Source organism: Callorhinchus milii, unplaced genomic scaffold (genome assembly GCF_018977255.1).
Source record: "Callorhinchus milii isolate IMCB2004 unplaced genomic scaffold, IMCB_Cmil_1.0 Scaffold1, whole genome shotgun sequence".
Classification (NCBI taxonomy): domain Eukaryota; kingdom Metazoa; phylum Chordata; class Chondrichthyes; order Chimaeriformes; family Callorhinchidae; genus Callorhinchus; species Callorhinchus milii.
In genome coordinates this window covers 47,686,404-47,705,883 of record NW_024704742.1, presented here as the reverse complement: position 1 = coordinate 47,705,883, position 19,480 = coordinate 47,686,404, and the positions used below count along the sequence as shown (strand labels likewise).

Below are 19,480 nucleotides of genomic sequence, written 5' to 3'. Positions count from 1 at the left end.
AACGTAAAATGTCTCATAAGAGAAGTCTAAACTTACGTTTGACAAAATGCCTTAACGTACCAAAAAGTCTCAAAGCACTTCAAATAAGTTATATTGAAATTGTGGCTCTAATATAGGCACATTTGGGAGCAAATATGTGCAAGCAACATCCCTGGGATGTATATTATGGAATGTACGGCCCATTCATTTTTATTTAATAATAATAATAATCCTAGGTTTATTTGGATGAAGCAGGGTAATCAATCAGGATACTAAGATAACTGTTCTTATTCAAAATAATATTATGGAATCTTTAACATCCACCTAAAACACCAGGCAGCACCTCCAGCAGTGAAATGCATCCTCAGTGTTGTAAAATACTCAGCCTAGATCATTGGTGGCTAAACTTTCTGATCAGCCAACAAAACAAATTTTCTTGATTCAATATTTCTTGATTTATGCCATATTGTATGTTCTAAAAATGAAGTTGTATTCAATATAAAACAGAGAGCCTTTTTCAGTAATAACTATTATTAGCCAATTGGCTAAATTGAAGAGGGTACATCTTACTATTGATGCAGTATTTTTGAAAATATAAACAAGGGTTAATTTGATTGGATAAATCACAATGATTTTTACATTTGGAATAGTGCCTTTCACATTGGGAGAATGTCTCAAAGCATGGCATGAGACATACTGCAAAGTGCAATGACTGTGTGTTTTGTGGCCAGACATGACCGACAATTTGCACACAACAATGTTCCACAAACAGCCATGGGGTGGATAACCATTTTTATTGGGGAGATTGTTGTCCAGAGGTTTTATTGAAAACCCACAAGTCAGAAGCCAACAATCTATCTCTGGAATTTCCATACGTAGGGGGATTTATGGAATTCTCAGTTTGATTTGGATACTCTTGGTGATGGATTTATACGTGTCAGACACCCAGCTGATCAAAAGAGACAGTAATCTACTGAATCTACTTTATGGCTAGAATACTAACCCTTTGAAGATTGGGTAGCTTTTATAGCTCTGAAAATATATTTGTAAAATGATTCTGTATATCGTAGATATTTTAAACAGGAATTGGAAATCACTTAATAATTTGCAATATTCTAAATAAACTAGAGATCAGCTAGTTTTCTAGGAGGTGCAGGGCTGCTCCTGTAGTCTTCATTGAGTTGCTTTGAAAACAGACATTTTAACGTATTCTTTGTTACTAGTATATGCTGCAGTGCAATTCTCCTTCATACCCTGGAAGGTTAATTTCATTCTTCTTCTGTCCATGCCGATCAAAGATCTTCACGGTATGGTCAAACCTAAGACAGATCAACATTAATTAAATTTTATGATAAATGCTAAAATGCTTGCAAATATAACGAGTAAATTACATTTCAACATCACAGCTTTTAGAGGTACTTCTTGAGACGTACCCTGGAAGAGGAGAGGGAGGGAGGGAGGGAGTCAGGGCAAGCTGGGATTGGAGTCCCAGAGAAATTGGAGTTCCTCTAGAAATTTACAGCAGAGAAGGCTTTTTGACCCATTGTGTGTGTGCCAGTTTAATGTGATGTGCCAGATGATCGTGTTATGCTGGAATGATATGATTTTGGAAAGCAATGATATTAAATCTAACTGAATTATGTTGGGAAAACATCATATCATGTTTAGTTCAACTGAAATTGGGAAACATCAATATTAGTAGGTTTTTTTTGCAATGTTCTGCAATTTAATACAAGTATATTTTCATCAATAAAAATCTTTTTTTTACAATATTGGAAAGCAAAAAATTGAGAAAAAAAATTAAAACAGGCTTAGATATATTTATGTAGACATTAAATTCAAGAAATATATATATATAAATAAAGATTATAAATAGAGAAATAGGAATAATTAAGGACTCATGAGGCTGATACAACTCTGATATAAATCTGACACATAAGCATTAGATTGGAAAATCCCTCTCCTTCACTATCGTGGATCCTACCTCATCCATTAATCTCCTGAGGGGAAGTTCTGCATAAACACCCCATTCTCAAAAGTTACCTTGTAAACCTTGAAAATATTTATCTTTCCTCACTCTTCCACTATTCAACCCTGTTCTACAATCCTTTCAACATAGGACCATTATGTTCCACAGAGACCAAACATAAAACCTAGCTCCTTTATAAATTAAAACTTGCAAATATTCGATTTTTTTTTAAATACACCTTAAAATGCAACTAACATTTGGAAGAAAAGGCTAACTGAATCCTGCTGAAGATTCACACTGAAAACATTAACCTACTATTGTCTTTCAAATAAAGATTAACCATCTTGTTCTAATTTTTTCCAGAGTTAATCAAAGCAGCCTCATCTTTTTCTGGGAATCTGTTTGACATAACCCCTAATCTCTGAGGAAAACATTCCTTCTGATCTTTAGTCTCACTTGAGGTTTGTTCATTTTAAATCTGTGTCTTCTGATTCTGTGCTCACAAGCTTAAGTTAAATACTGTATTATGTTTATAGCTACATAAACTATTCCTCAGCATTTTAAAAACCTGAATTATGTAAGGTCTCAAGATGAAAATAAGATGATGTCTGCAAGGCTCTCATCATAATTTAAAAGTCTAAATCCCTGAATTACCATGGGTGATAAAGATCCCATGTTACTATTCAAAAAATAAAAGGTGTTTCTCCCATTGATCTAACCAAAATCCCCCAGGCAAAAGTATTCTAACATTTCATAGTTGTTTATGCGTTATTTCTGTTTGCCATGTTAGCCTACAAATTATGCAGTCATTCCAGAATTATTTCATTACAGTACATCCTGTGAAGCGTACTGAGACATTCTCTTGATTTGAATGGCACAATATCAAATGACTCATGGAAAGTTAAGTTAATGATATTAATATTCCTTGCATTTGATACAGCGCCTTATCGCAGCTTTGAAACATCTCAAAGCTCTTTACAGAATATACTGTGAAGTGAATTGACTGCATATTTTGTGGACAAATCGCGGCAGCCAATTGGGCACAGTAGTGCCCCACAAACAGTCATGGATAGAGAGACCAAATTATTTTTATTTTTTTGGAAGGAATTATTACCATTCCTCTGATAATCTCAACAGTCTTTCTTCTAACGAAGATCCAATATGGGAATAAAAAGGCATCATTATTCACTTTCAATTTTAGCGTATTGCACGGAATTAGAAAAGGATCCTATAATGTTCACTATAAATGGGTCCTGATTGCTGGGTGTGGAATTTTGCACAGTTTTGCAAGCTGAAAGATAATTTATTTTGATTTATTGTCAGATAACTTAGGAATTTAGTTTTAACTAACTTCATCTTGACTCAGGAAATGATCAACAAACACACTTCAAACCTTTTCCTATTTAGTTGATGGACATTTGAGTGCATTCACAATTTCCTGTCCCAATATACAATACCTTATATTTATCTACATTAAAATCCATTTGCCAAAGGATAATATGTTCTCACCCGCAACATATCTGGAATATTTATAAATGTATTGTTTTATAGTCAGAATCTTGCAAGTGAAAGGGCTGAATTTTTAAAAAAATTAGAAAAATATACGGCAATATTAAACTATGTATTAGGACTTAACTTTCTTAAGAATGCAGTGCCACCACTGTAAAGTGACTTACCACAGTTGGAGTGGGAGTCCAAGCATTGTGGTTCATGGGGGTTTGAGCGATTTGGGGTAAGAGGAAGATAACCAAAAGCAAACATGTAGGTTTTTAGAAGGGTTTGGGTTTTAAAAGGCTTTCAAAAGCATAAAATATTGTTTCTAATAAACCCTTCAATCTCTGCTCAACAAAAATATATCCAGATCCCCGTAGAACATCTGCCTTCACTGCCTTTCTGTGCAGTCTTCCATCTATTCACCACCCTCTGTGTAACATAGTTAAATCTAAATTGCCTGGTCACCTTCCCTCTGACTTGCTTTAGAGAAGCTGGAGGCTGCAATACAAATTGAACAAAGTTCTATTAAACTGTTTAATCTGGAATCCCCACTGGAATTTTTGCACATTAGTGACATGACAGGATGAATCTGAAGCCAACTCCAACAAGAATGATGTCTCACGAACATATCCGTGAACTGATAAAGGCATAGAGTCTCTGTATCAAGGTAACAACAGGCAAATCATAGATTTCCCATATGCCTGAGCAACCGTCATTCAGCCAGTTAGTTAAATGTATGCTTACATTTGTACATGAATTTGTCACTTAAAAATAGTCTTCCTTCAAAAGCATTTGTTTTCTTTAAAACAAATGAGGTTTTAAAATTTGATCTCTTAAAATATACTGTATATGTCTCGGTGTCAGAAGTGTACTGCCCTTCTGGTATAACAAGGGTCTGGTGAGAACGTGCTACTAACAGACTATACATTATGATGGATTTGTCTATTACACCATTTAGACAACATTGCTGACTATATATAGATAATATTTTAACTATCAATTTATAACACAAATATATCTCTTTTATTTCAGTGTTTGCAGTAAAACAGAGATGACTTACCCAGTGATAGCTATGTAATTGCCCAGTGTTTTCTGCCATTGGTACTGTATAAGGTTGCCTGGGACAATTTTTTCTGAGATGGTAAACACTCGCTGCATGGAAATGATAGTTAATAATAAACCATATTGTTTTTCCAGTACAAATATATGATTTAATTTCACAATGAATCACAATTATTGTATTATAACTCAGTGATACATCTGTATAGTGGTAATCTCATTTTAAATGGTGACAAGTATATGTTGTTTAAAGGCAAAATTATATTCAAACATAAATGTGGTCAACAACTTACTGTTATCTCTATATGTACAAACTATCCCAAACTGAAACATAACAAATATTGCAGGAAGAAACATTCTCATATTGTGTGCAGTTCTGGTCCCCACATTATAGAAGGGGTGTAGAGCCACTGGAGAGGGTGCAAATGAGATTCACAAGGATGATCCCAGAACTAAGAGGTTATACCTATCAGGAAAGGCTGAACATGCTTGGACTCTTCTCATGAAAAGACCTGATACAGGTCTTTAAAATGATGAAACGTTTTGATAGGGTAGACATAGCGAAGACGTTTCCACTTGTGGGGGAGACCAAAACCAGGAGCCATCAATATAAAATAGTCACAAATAGATCAAGTAGGAAAGTTAGAAGAAATGTCTTCACACAGAGAGTAGTGGGAATGTGGAACATACTACCACAAGGAGTTGTTGCATAGATGTATTTAAGGGGAAGCTCGATAGGTACATGAGGGAGAAACAACAAGGAGAAAGGAATAGAAGGTTATGTTTGAAGGCTTTGAAGGCTTAGTTGAGGAGGAGACTCATGTGGAGCATAAACACCGGCATAGACCAGTTGGGCCGAATGGCCTGTTTCTGTGCTGTATATTCTAATGCATTCTAATGTATTCTCCTGCCTCTAAACAAAAGCAACAACTATTGGGGCCCTGGGAGTTTGGGAGGGGTAAAAGGGATATTGTATGAAAAAAGGCAAGAAATAATGTTGCTGGAGAACGGAATATATACTTTTAAACTTAGTGGGTGCATCAAACATTCCCAGTTAAGACACAATGAAAAATGCTCTCTATGCACTGTTATCACAATATTTATTGAATCTTAATCTCTAACCAACAGCCCATTAACCAGTGTGACTTTTCAACTTGCCACACCAACCAGCTTCATGCTTTGTCAGATCACCAAATTGTGGGTTTTAATCCACTACGTTGGGAATCTGCTCTCTATTCACTTAGTGTATTAAATCTTTCAAATGCATGCTTATAATTGGAATTTTTAAAAAAATCATGACTGGTTATAAAATGTTCTTGCTGCAATCTGTAATTTATATTAGATGTCTAATTAGAGTAGCTGAAATGAGTATGTTTGAAATGTAATCTTTTTGAATTTTAAATCGATATTCAGCAATTCTCCATACTCCCCAATGTGCAATGGGCCATTTCATGCATCAGAGCAAAATGCTTTGATCGAGGTTTTCAGTTTGAATCTAATGAAAATACTCCCATAGGAACACAGAAAGTTAGAAACTCGTGGAGAGTAGGAATCTGGAAGCATTGCTACAGAGAATCATAGATGAGAAATCAGTTTAAGGATGTAAGAGAAAGATGGATAGATACTTTGGAGTAAAAATATTGAGGTTTATGGCAGGAAGGAGGCCATTGAATGATCTGTGGCAGAGTGAGATTGATGACCCTTCAGCCCATCAAACTCACTCTGCCACAGATTATTTCATGGTCCACATACTACAACCTCTCAATATCAATGTTCAAAGCACTTCACAGGATTTGCTGTAAAGTAAATGCACACGACTGTATCTTGTAGGCAAATCAAGGGGGAGCAAATCCATACCGCCTCTGCTCAAAAATGCAACCGTAAAATTCTTGGTGGTGAGAGAGGTGGGGATGGGGGTAACCGATGGAAATGCCTCCCCGTTTCCAACCTTCAATGGGACCATTTAAAAACAGGTTTTTATTAACATTAAAAAAAATGCTTAGCAGAGATTTGCAAATGCGTCAAACTTCTGAACCCAGGTAATAATAATAATCCTTGCACTTTTACGTCGGGAGGACGTCCCAAAGCGATTCACAGAACACACTGTAAAGTGAATTGACTGTATATTTGTGGGCGAACGCGGCAGCCAATTGCGCACAGCAGTGTCCCACAAACAGTCGTAGATTGAAAAAGACCAATTTATTATTGGTCTTGGTTTTGGAGGGATTATTATTAGGCGTGTGGAGTAAGGAAACTTGCCCAAGGTTTCGCCCTGCCTGGAATTGAACTCAGGTCTCTCGCTTTGGTTCATTGGGAACAAGAAATATAAATCTTTCTATCCATTTGAGATAGTACTACTACTGTAATAATAATCCTTGCATTTGATATAACGCCTTACTGCAGTACTGCTGAAAGTGATGCTGTATCATTGGCACCAGTATGAAGTAGGCATGAAAAGAGAAATACGGTAGCGTGGGAGGACACCCTCACCTGTAACATTACCCTATCACTCTCACACGCTCACTACAAACATTACCCTATTTCTCCCTCTTTCTCTCACATAGGCACTGATTGCCCTGGTGCTGATTTTCAGCAAAAGAATCTCAAATGGGATCTTATAGAGATGTATGAAAATTGAAATGGGATTGAAAAAGTAAACCCAGAACAATATGTTCAGATGCAGTAAGACAATAGAAGGACAATTTCAGGACAGACACCAGGGACTATTTTCCCCTAAAGTGTAAATAATGACTGGAATAGGTTCCAGGAAGGGTGATGGATGCTAGGACACAGAACACAATTATAGAAACAGCTTGATGCTGTGTTGGAGGGACAGTAGGGTGGCTATTCTGGAAGAATGAGATCAAATGGGCTAAAAGACCTTCTTCAACATCCTCACTTTCAAAGCCCTCCATGATCTTGCTCCTCCCTACCTATGTGACCTACCTAATGTAAAAAAATTGGGTCAGCCAGGTGTCTGACACATGCGGAAACCCTTCACCGTGCTTAAGAGTATCCAAACTAAACTGAGAATTCCATGCACCCCACCTACACATGGAAATCCCAGAGATAGATTGTTGAAATGAAATGCACACTCTCTCCCTGGGGGGATGCATCCTAGTCACCTAATTCTGGAAAGTATTAGGCTCAGGTTGGCAAGAAACAAGGCTTGGGGACCTCAGAGTGTGCGTTGAAGTACTGCTGGAGTCTAACCAACTAAAACTGCACAGAGCTTGCAATTGATATCGCTGTTTGGCAAGCTTTCCTGTTGCTTGTCCAGCTAGGACCACACTACACGTGAGGGCTTTGGTTTGCAGGCTTAAAAGGAGCTGAATGGGATAATTCCCTGCTCCCAGTGACTCGTCTGCCCTTCTAAGTCCTGCTGATGAGCCAGGCCGGCTGTGCTGTCATCAGCAGTGCCCTGGAATACTGCGGACCTGACTGGCTCAGGAACTGGACTACCAATACCACCACAGAGGGCTGGTTCGATTCCGATAAACATGTCACCTTGGAGCCTGTTTGGCTCCAAGGATACCTTACCAACCTTCCCGCTCTCTCTTTTTGGCAGTCACTGGCCTGCTACATGTCCAGTGCCCTTGCCTGCCCCACCATCGGTGGTGGGGTCTTCAGCCAGTCTGCCCCCACTCTCTGGAACTCCATCCTGGAGACCCTTCACCTCGACCCCTCCCTTACCTCCTTGAAGGCCAGTATCACTACTTCCCTCTTTGACCGTGCCTTCGGTCACCTCCCACTGCCAATTCCACCCTCCACCCCTCTTGATTCCAAGCCCCAGCTTGGGTGCAACCCTGGACTGCCTAGCGACTTGGGTTACCGACGTGGAAGGCGCTATAAAAATAATAATAATAATAATAATCCTTGCATTTGATATAGCGCTTGTCACATCTTCTAGACGTCTTAAAGCGCATCACAGAATAGACTGTAAAGTGAATTGACTGTATATTTTGTGGGCGAAACGCGGCAGCCAATTGCGCACAGCAGTATCCCACAAACAGTCGTGGATTGAAATGACCAATTTATTATTGGTTTTCTTTGAGGGATTATTATCTGCCGTGTGGAGTAAGGAAACTTGCCCAAGGTTTCACCCTGCCGGGATTCGAACCCAGGTCTCCCGCTTGCGTGGCGACACCTGTTACTTGGAGGAAGTGGGTGGAGTTGAAGGTGAAGCTGTTCAACGTCAGAACACGTTCATGCGGGCGGAGGAGGGCGGTGGTGGATGGAGACTGGTTGGGCCGCTGTTCCAGGTGGAAGCGGAGGGCCTGCGGGCCGTCCTGGTGGGGGAATGGAGGTGTAGAGGGGACTGATCGTCCATTATAAACAGGAGACTGTCTGGGTCGGGGTTACTGGAAATTCTTGAAGTGGAGGCGGGCGTCGGAAGAGTCAAAAAAATGCAATTTGACATCCAAAATCGCATCAAAATGTAACTTAAATCCACAACGAAATGTAATTTGTTGCGGTTATTATTCATCCAAACCGAACCCAACTTTAATTTCTATAATGCTCTTCACACGGGGGGGGGGAGGGGGGAGAGCATCTGAGTGCGAAGCCTGGACACGGGGCGGTGTGTGGGGGGGGGGAGAGGGGGAGAGGATGGTTGGCACGGGGTAGGGGAGGAGGGTCTTCAGATGCGATCTGAGGGGGAGAGGGGGGGGGGGAGAGGGGGAGTCTTTTTTTTTAACCCCGAGACCCCTAATCAACGTGTGGGTTTCTTTGTGTGTAGGTTTCTCTGTACAGTGCAGTGTAATGGCGGAGGGGCCCGAGGGGAGGGGGCGGCGGAGGGGAGGGGAGGGGGAGGGGAGGGGGCGGCGGAGGCAGGTCGTGGCCGCGGCGCTGCAGCCCCCCACCCCGGCCTCTAGGGTGACGGTGGTCAGGGGTCTGCAGGCCCGGGGCCCAGCACAGACCCCACTCACACACACACACCGGACGGGAGGAAGCTGCTGCTGCTGCTGTTGGGAGGGAGAAGGGAAGCGGAGACACGGCATTACATCCCTGAACGCAGCTCAGCGCCGCTCACCTTCATCCTCGGTCTCCTGGCAACCGGCGGCGGTGAGGCCCGCTGTGCGCACGCGCGCTTCCCACCCCACGTGATTCCCTCCCACACTGCACCGCGGTCGAGGCCGAGGTCGCGTCCCGTCACCTTGGCGACCGCGCTGGCCAATCACATTGGGGAGTGGGTGGTGGTGGTGCTCTCTGCCACACCCATAAAATGTTTGCAAAGCATCCCGGGATTTGTAGTCTCTGGTACCACGTGTGGACTCTCAGGCTGGAACCAGCTGGTGCTGTCTCATGAAAAAACAGAAAAAAAACTGTTTTGAGTTTTTTTTAATATAAAAAAATTATATATAGCAGCAGTTGTTAGTTGATTGACGGATCGTTTTCCGGGGGTAATAATCCCTTCAAAAATAGTAATAATAATAAATTGGTCATTCAATCCACCACTGTTTGTGGGACAGTGCTGTGCGCGATTGGCTGCTGCGTTTCGCCCACAAAATATACAGTCAATTCACTTTACAGTATATTCTGTGAAGCGCTTTGAGACGTCTCAACGACGTGATAAGGCACTATATCAAATGTAAGGATTATTATTGTACAAAAAATATACATAATTTTTAATTCACTTTATTGTATATTCTGTGAAACGCTTTGAGATGTCCCTATGATAAGATGCTACACCAAATTCAAAGATTACTATTATTATTATTATTTTGTTCCGTAATTTTCATTCACGATTCCCTCCTTATTCTGTACATCATACTCTGGCTTTGAACTCAGATAAGCAACAACAATTTGCATTTATATGCCATCCTTCATATTTTTAAGTAATTTATGAATAGTATATGTTACTAAAATCCCCTACTGGAACTCCATCTGGGAGTCGGAAGCAACATCCAGGCAAGATTTTGCCAGTGGAATTTACATTGTTAGCAGGAATGTGAGACCAGGCTGGAACAACATCCTCCTGTATTTTCCTCCTACTTATGCTTTAGGGAAGCGGCTGTCCACACAAACCAAAACCTTCTGACTCAAAAGAAAGACTACTAGCTACTGAGCCAGAAACTCTTTAATGAGAATATTCAGCTGCATTGGCTAGCATCTTATTAAAAGGTTGTGCTTTCCTACATTCAAAATAACAGTAGCAAAGAACTTCAAAATAGTAATTAAAACAGAACAAAAAACAACTATCAATACCAATTTCTGTTTGAATATACAGCTGACTGATCAAAAGAGAAAACAATATTGTGACATTTGTGTAATATTTGTGATATGGCTGGATGTTCAAAAGTTGTTAACCACAAGGATATTTATATGATAAATAGAATTATTTCAAAAGGTTTCTCAGAAAATTTGTGGCTGCAAAATAGTTTGTTTTGTGGGCAAAAATTAATGTTTTCTTGTAAGTTAGAAGACAAATCAGAGAGGGAGTAAGATTGTGGATGCTTAACATTTTTAAGTAATTTATGAATGGGATGTGTTACTAAAATCCCCCACTTTCTGGAACTCCATCCAGATTCATTAGTCCCTCCTTCCCTCATCTCTTTCAAGATCTGTCTCAAGAATTCCTCTTTGAATCTTTGGTCATCTTTCCGTTTCCCACCACCCTTGGCTCCCACCCCCAGTTTAGGTACTAAACCAGGACTGTCAAGTGCCTTGTGACGTCCTCCTGACGTGAAAGCCGTCATATAACATATAAATGTAAATTGTAAAATACAGTTGTCTTGAGATTTTTTTTTAGCTTTTAAAATCACAGCCCAACTCCAACTGAAGACAGATATGACCTAATTGACTTCCTTGGGCTGTAGACACTCACTGGTTGTTCAATTACATTAACAACCAAAGATGATTAACTAAGGAGTTTGTCATTTTCATGCATTTGGGTTACAGGATAACCTTTATGTTGGTATTTCAACAGAATAATCCTATAAGTGCTAAATCTTGCTGAAAGCACCATTCTACGTGAGCAAAAGGGATCCAATTTTAGCTTGCAGCGGTTTCACTATGAACATTTTTAAGATCCTAACTGAGAAAAATGATCTTGTACTGTTGACATTTAATGAAAGCTGCTGGCATCATTAGGGAGCAAGTCTGCATGGAATATTGGAGTCCAATACAGTTTTCATTTCTTCATGCTGTATGGGAATTGTTATTTTCTTTATAGATCAGTACCTGATGGCTAAATGCTGCTGCTATGCTCTTGGTGGGGGGTGGGGGGGGGTGGAGGGTGGTGGGCAGGATATTTCTGTAAATTCCAAGAGAGAGGATTTAACACTTTCCCAAACTCTCCATCCAACTGTGATATAAGAGTAGAATGTGCACCCGCTCATTAAGTTCCACTCTGTCAGTAATAGCAAAAACAAAAAAAAATCAGAAAGAACATGAAGAAAATATGATTCCCATCTGGTCTACTTGTCTATCCCCAGTTTATTTAAACTCATGAGGGAAGCAATAATCACAAGCACAATTGCCAAGAGGAAACATTATGAAATTGTCTCCTTTCCCTGGAAGACAATCATTATTCCACACTGACAGGTTACATTCCACTGGACAAGAGCCACTGAATTGTGTAGGTTATCAATTTGACCAGCACGTATCCCTTTGACATGCAAACCTTTCCATATCTAGGTTTTCATCCAGCTCTGATTTTTTTCTCAAAATAAAAGAATTAAACCACTCAATAATGATGGCTTTTGACAAGAAAGAAGTTAATCTCTGTTTTTTTGCTGGAGGTTTAATAAAATTTCCCATTGTGATATCAATCCTTCCTCTATCTTTTTGAAGCGCTTTATTGTGGCAATCTTCTCATTCCATTAAATCTGTCCAGAGCTGGTTGTCGCTCATGGATTACTTGACAGCGCCTTGGGACGTCCTCCTGACGTGAAAGGCGCTTTATAAATGGAATCTTGTTGTTGTTGTTGTTGTTGATATAGGAATATACACCTGAAATTCTATCCATTACCAGAAATCAATAGTCTCCCAGTTCACATCTCATTTAACAACTTAACTGCCGCTTGTTTCTATCCAACTTATTAACTGGAATACGTGAGTCACACATTTTGAATTTAGAACCTCCAAATGAGGGTGAAACTATTGGGAAAAAATTTACCATGTTTCTTAATCTTATTTCTTGTCAGAACGAGCACAAGAAATGCATTAACGAATACTGCATTTTCTTTTCCTTGTATCATGCTGGTAGAAAATCTTTCCCATATACGGTACCTGCTGTAATCAATGTGCTGCTTCCACATAAGCAGTTCCTCACGATCAGCTGCTATCAGCCCAGTAAAAATAAGACTCAGAACCATGCACAATATTCTCATTTAAAGTTACATTTGTTTTCATGATTGTTTTGGTATCCATACAAATATCCTCCTATTGTAAAATTCCTGTAATTATGTTATCCTCCATCAATGGCAAGTTATGCAGTTTTAGCTGGTTACACTGCAGGGTCCCTAAGCCTATCAACCTACGCCTAATCCTTTCTGGAATTAGGTAAGCAGGATGTGTCCCTCAATGGAGAGAGTGTGCATACCATTCCGTTAATCTATCCCTGGGATGTTCCTGTATAGATGGGATGCGTGGAAATCTCAGTTTGGTTTGGATACTCTTCAGCATGATGGTGGGTTTCTCCACATGTCAGACACCAGTCTGATGAAAACAAAAAAGGACGTCATAAAGAATGTCACTTAAAGCACATCAGTCAAATTACTGCTGACTTTGCTTCAACTGAACCCTGAGGACACAAAAGTAGCACACTGGTTGATTTTGAATTTATACACCTGACAGGGAGACAAATGAAAAGAACAGACATTGCAGTTTTAGAAATTGGTTATGAAACCAAGATCACTCAGACAAACTTTGAAGGGACAAAGTTTAGCCCTAGGCAAAATTGCTATTGTGTCGTTCAACAAAGTATTCAATCCAGAGAACAAGCAATTGTTTACATGGTACTCAACTGGTTTTATAAAGATAAACACTGCTGAACCAAGCTTTAAGAGCATACTTCATGTGGAAGTTCTGTAGCTCAGTGGTTAGAGCACTCGCTTTGCAAGTGAGAGACCTGAGTTCAATTCCAGGCAGAGGGCGAAACCTTGGGCAAGTTTCCTTACTCCACACGCCTAATAATAATCCCTCCAAAAAAAATACAATAATAATAAATTGGTCATTTTCAATCCACGACTGTTTGTGGGACATTGCTGTGCGCAATTGGCTGCCGCGTTTGCCCACAAATATACAGTCAATTCACTTTACAGTGTGTTCTGTGAAGCGCTTTGGGACGTCCTCCCGACGTGAAAAGCGCTATATCAAATGCAAGGATTATTATTATTATTATTATAATATACAGTAAATGCTTTGACATGATACCTCCCTTCTGATGCTGCATTTCAATAGCAAAATATTATTTACAAAAATAAATTATCAGCACAGTCATGCTACAACTACAGGCGGACCCTGAGCTTCAGTATTCTACCGGTCTCTTTATAGTGAGTGTTTATAATGGTCATGTGTGATAACTCGCCTCCCCATCCCATCTATGGCCCAAGACACAGAGAAAGCATTGTGTCCTTTTATCACAGTTTTCATCCATATCCTCAAATAGAAACTCATGCTTTCAAATTGAAGTTTATTGATGTAGGAAATCTTTTATAAATATCCACTTCTTGGTGCTAAAGAAAATCCTCTATTCTCTAGTCCCACTTCATGCTTTTTAATTTTAAACTTATGAATGACCACTAGTTGTGCTCTTTTGGTCCACTTCAATCACCTTTTTTCATCTACATCATATATTTATCCATATATTCTGGCAAATTCCTGTTTAGATTGTATATTTATTCTGCAGTAGTTAACTTGTCTAAAGTGTAAGCAGTATTAAAGCTTTTATTTAAAGCACACACAGGCAAAGGTTTACCTGTCATATTGAGAATAATCTCTCTAAAATGTGCCTCTTTGAACCAGTGTTCACTAGGAGGAATCCCACAAACGGAATATGAAATTGAGGGAAATGTTTTTCCTTACAATGCTTGCTCCATAGGGACCAATGATAAAAGCAGAGATGGGAATTAGACAATGCTGTAAGTATATAGATTTGGGAAGGCAATAAGTAGCAGAGTGCCTCAGTCAATACATTATGTCATGCAGAGTACTTCGGTGGCATGATGAAGAATCTGAGCAATGGGAACAAGTGGGTAATTTATAGCGATGCAGAATGGAGGAGCTTGTGATTGTAAAGTCAAACCTCTAGTGCAAATATGAGACAAATCTAAAAATTATACAAAGAGCATGTCGCTCAATATCTTTAGCCTGAGACTAAATGCTGGAATTGTTGGGATGGGATAGGCTGGTTGACATTAGAACCCAAATGATTTAGCATTAACTAATAACTTTGCACGAGTAATGTTTCCATAGTTCCACCAGCATATACAGTTTTCCATAGGGTACTTGATTGTCTTTACTTAGCCTTATAACCCTAAATCATTGATTTAACCAAAAAAGAAAACAAAAAAATTCCATTCAGTGAATCTGTTTATAGTGATTCAAACATTTTCATGAGGAATAACAAATCTCTGGATTCAAAAATTCATAATGTTTTAATTTCTGAAAAAATTCTGGTTTACCAGAGCTTGTGATTAAGTGAAAGAACTCACTCGATCCTTTCTCATGAAAACATCATGGCTTGTGTCATTACAGGGGGTGCAATTGAGAGTAATAAATATGACTTGGATGGCTGTTTATTTACATCAGACAAAGGAAGTAGGATTATTCTCTGAGAAATGATTGAGGAGATAGGATTCTGGCTTTTAAAATAATGAAGAGAGTAGACAGTGAATACCATTAATCTCTCAATCAAATGTAAAATTCAACTAAATTCTTAAAGTGCTGATAAACTTGAATTCTGTCTTGTCTTTCTCATAAAAAATACTGTGCATGTATTATTTTAGAGGCATTTTACCAGTTTTTGCCCATTCTGTCCCACATTAACTGTATATGTGTAAATCTGGTTTAGCTGGGAGCACTCTCGCCTCTAAGTCACAAAGTTATGGGTACAAGCCCAACGCTGTGATTTTTAATTCACATAGTTGAGAATAACACAGCAGTGCTGGGGGGCGTTCACTGTTTGAGGTGCCGCTCTTTGGATGAGACATTAAACGGAGGTCCCATCTGCCTGTTGATGGATCTTCAAAAAGAGAAGAAAGTTTCTTCTGATGACCTGGGCAACAATCCCTGAGCATAACAATCGTTAAGTTATCTTACGAGTCTTCACTTCACCTTTGCAATGTAGAGGCACTTCTCTGGCATAGCCAAACATATTTCACAAGATTACAAAAGAGAGAGATTAATGAAGAAGCTCCTTCAGCTCATTTGATCTTATCCTCCAGAAAACCCATCCTATTTTCTTTCCGTTTCACTGTCAAACTTTTTCTAAAATGAATACACCACCCTTGCCTCTTTCTGGTAATAGTTCCAGCTGTCTATTCACTGTGTGAAGAAATATGTCTGATGTTTGTCCTAAAATTGCTCATCACGATCCCTGAGCCGAGCCTGTGCCATCTTGTCATGCTGCTTTGGAGTATCTGAAAGTATTTTCCTGGTTAACTTTCTCTATTCCATTTATAACCATATACTGTTCTTCTAGATATGTCAGAGTCGTGAATGTGGAAAATATTTAAATGTTTAACATTCTATTATTTAAGATCTGAAAAGACTCATTAGGAAATAACTGGAATCGAGTTAAAGAAAGTCAAATTATTTACTCTGTATGGACTGGTTCTTCTCTGCACACCAAAGATTGAAACCAAACACTGAATTTGAAAGAGAAAAATGGAGAATAATTGGCAGAAATACTCCCACCCAAATGAATACTCCCAAACCAAGAAAGATAATTTCAGATAATTTATCTTAGCAACTCTAAACAGTAATGGTTTGACTGGGTCCACTGGGTTTGAAACCTAGAACCTCCCTCAAACTCACCGAATCAGTGTGCAATCTAGGCGTCTGGTTCGACCCCCAGCTGTCCTTCCTCCCCCACATCCAATCCCTGACCAGGACCGGCCTCTTCCACCTCCGCCACATTTCCCGCCTCCGACCGTACCTTACCCCAAATGCAGCCGAAACCGTTGTGCATGTCTTTGTCACCTCCCGCCTGGATTACTCAAACCCACTCCTCGCCAGTCCCCCAGCTCCACTATTCAAAAGATCCAGCTCATTCAGAGCTGCCCACATACAGACCCGGACCAAACTTCGTACCCTCATCTCACCAGTTCTGGCCAGGCTCCACTGGCTCCCCATCACCGAACAGATCGGCTTCAAGATGCTCACACTCGTGTTTAAATCCCTTCACTCTCTGGCACCTCCCTACCTCTCCGACCTCCTCACTCCCCATTCCACCACCCAGCACCTCCGCTCGACTGGCACTGGCCTCCTGCTCGTCCCTCGCATCTTCCGCCCCACCATCGGAAGTCGAGATTTCAGCCACTATGCTCTGAAACTCTGGAACACTCTCCCCCAATCCCTCCGCCTTGCCCCCTCTCTCTACTTTTTCAAGTCCCACCTGAAAACCTTCCTCTTCGACCATGCTTATGGCCACCTCCGCCCCCTGGCTCAGAGTCAGGCTCCGCCACTGTTAAGAATTCTAAAACACTACCTTGTGTGGAGGGTCCTATATAAATGAAAGTTGTTATTATATCCCAGAAGGAGCCTAGGAGCCCACTGAGCCTACACTGGTGCTTGATCCTTCACTGGAGCTACTTTAATTCCATTTTTCATCTTTCCCTAGGGTAAATGTAGGTCCACTTCAGTCAGAGACGGGAGAAGTTGTAATGGGGGATAAGGACATGGCAGAGTGCCTAAATGGGTACTTTGCATCTGTCTTCACCCTAGAAGACATAACAAGTCTGCCAACAATAGAGATGCACCAAGGGGATAAGGACAGGGAGCAACTTAGGGAAATTTTCATTAGTAGAGAATTGGTGTTAGGGAAACTGTTGGCACTAAAAAGTGACAAATCCCCTGGTCCGGATGGCTTGCATCCCAGATTTTTAAAAGAGGTAGCTTATGAGATAGTGGAGGCCTTGTGTCTGATCTTCCAAAATTCCTTGGATTCTGGAACAGTCCCCATGGATTGGAAGATCGCAAATGTCACACCACTATTTAAAAAAGGTGGAAAGGAAAAGATGGGGAACTATAGGCCAGTTAGTCTCACATCAGTGATGGGAAACATTTTAGAATCATTGATTAAGGATGTGGTAGTGCGTTATTTAGGGGAGCACAATATAATTAGGCCAAGTCAACATGGCTTTACAAAAGGGAAGTCATGTTTGACAAATCTCAGAGTTTTTTGAGGATATTTCCAATAAACTAGATAAGGGTGAATCAGTGGATGTGGTCTATTTGGACTTCCAGAAGGCATTCGATAAGGTGCCGCATAAAAGGTTAGTCCAAAAGATAAGGGCCCATGGAATTGGGGGGAGCATATTAACGTGGATTGGGGAATGGTTAACGGGTAGGAAACAAAGAATAGGGATAAACGGGTCCTTTTCAGATTGGCGGGATGTGACTAGTGGAGTGCCACAAGGATCAGTCCTTGGGCCTCAGCTATTTACCATCTACATCAACAATCTAGATGAGGACATCGAAGTTAATATATCTAAATTTGCGGATGATACAAAACTAGGAGGAAGTGTCAACACAGAGGACAACATTAAAAAAATGCAGTGTGACATAGATAGGTTAGGTGATTGGGCAGGTAGGTGGCAGATGAAGTATAATGTAGGGAAGTGCGAAGTCATCCACCTCGGTAGCAAAAACAGTAGAGCGGGTTATTTTTTAGAAGGGGAGAGTCTGGAATGTGTTGGCGTCCAGAGGGACTTGGATGTCCTTGTACACCAATCACAGAAAGTTAGTCTGCAGGTGCAGCAGCAATTGGGAAGGCGAACGGTATGTTAGCATTCAGTATGAAAGGATTAGAGTATAAGAGTAGGGAAGTCTTGCTGCAACTGTATAGGGCCCTGGTGAGGCCACACCTGGAATACTATGTGCAGTTTTGGTCTCCTTATTTAAGGAAGGATGTACTTGCCTTGGAGGGGGTGCAGCGTAGATTTACTAGGTTAGTGCCAGGGATGAAGGGGATGAGTTACAAGGATAGGCTGACCAATTTGGGCCTATATTCTCTGGAATGTACAAAAATTAGAGGGGATTTTATAGAAACCTATAAGATCATCAAAGGGCATGATAGAGTAGATAGTGGGAGGTTGTTTCCCCTGGTTGGAGAAACTAAAACCAAGGGTCACAACCTTAAAATCAGAGGCCAGCCCTTTCGCACTGAGTTGAGGAAGAACTTCTTCACTCAAAGGGTGGTGAATGTATGGAACTCACTACCCCAAAGGGCTGTTGACGCTCAGTCCTTGAACATATTCAAGACTGAGATAGATCTCTTATTGCAAAAGGGATTAAGGGATATGGGGATAAGGCAGGGTCAGGTTATTAGCTGGAGTTAGATTAGAAGATCAGCCATGATTGAATGGCGGGGCAGGCTCGAAGGGCCGAATGGCCTACTCCTGCATGTTATGTTATGCTTTACATATTCTTCTTCAAATGTTTATCCAGTTCCCTTTTACATGTTGTTATGTGGTCAAACTGGCTCAGTAGGTAGGACTCTTGCTTCCGAGTCAGAAGGTTGTGGGCTTCAAGCCTGACATCAAGAGTTGGAACTCATGTAATCCGAATTGACACCCCAATGCAATGCTGCATTGTTGAAGGTGCTGGCATTTGGACGACACATTAAACTGAGGTCCCATCTCCCTGTTTGACTGGATGTTAAAGATCCCATGGCACTATTCGAAAAGAGAAGGGAGTTTGTCCTAGTGTCCTGGCCAACAATCCCCCAAATAAATAAATAAATAAATAAAATGATCATTCATTTGTGGGACATTGCTGTGCACAAAAATTGGCTTCTGTTTTCTCTCACGA

The 19,480-nt window shown here is 40.4% G+C and overlaps 1 protein-coding gene across 1 annotated transcript in view; it reads right to left on the bottom strand.

The window, feature by feature from the left end:
- Nucleotides 1-9,599, bottom strand: part of wdr19 (WD repeat domain 19) — a 53,627-nt gene extending 44,028 nt beyond the window's left edge. The window contains exons 1-3 of the mRNA XM_042341427.1: nt 9,534-9,599; nt 4,503-4,594; nt 1,233-1,298 (exon numbers count right to left, since the gene is read on the bottom strand). Coding sequence (XP_042197361.1) covers nt 1,233-1,298; nt 4,503-4,594; nt 9,534-9,539 — 164 coding nt within the window. The 5' untranslated portion in view covers nt 9,540-9,599. The remainder of the gene's footprint in view (nt 1-1,232; nt 1,299-4,502; nt 4,595-9,533) is intronic.
- Between the last annotated feature and the right edge of the window lie 9,881 nt (nt 9,600-19,480).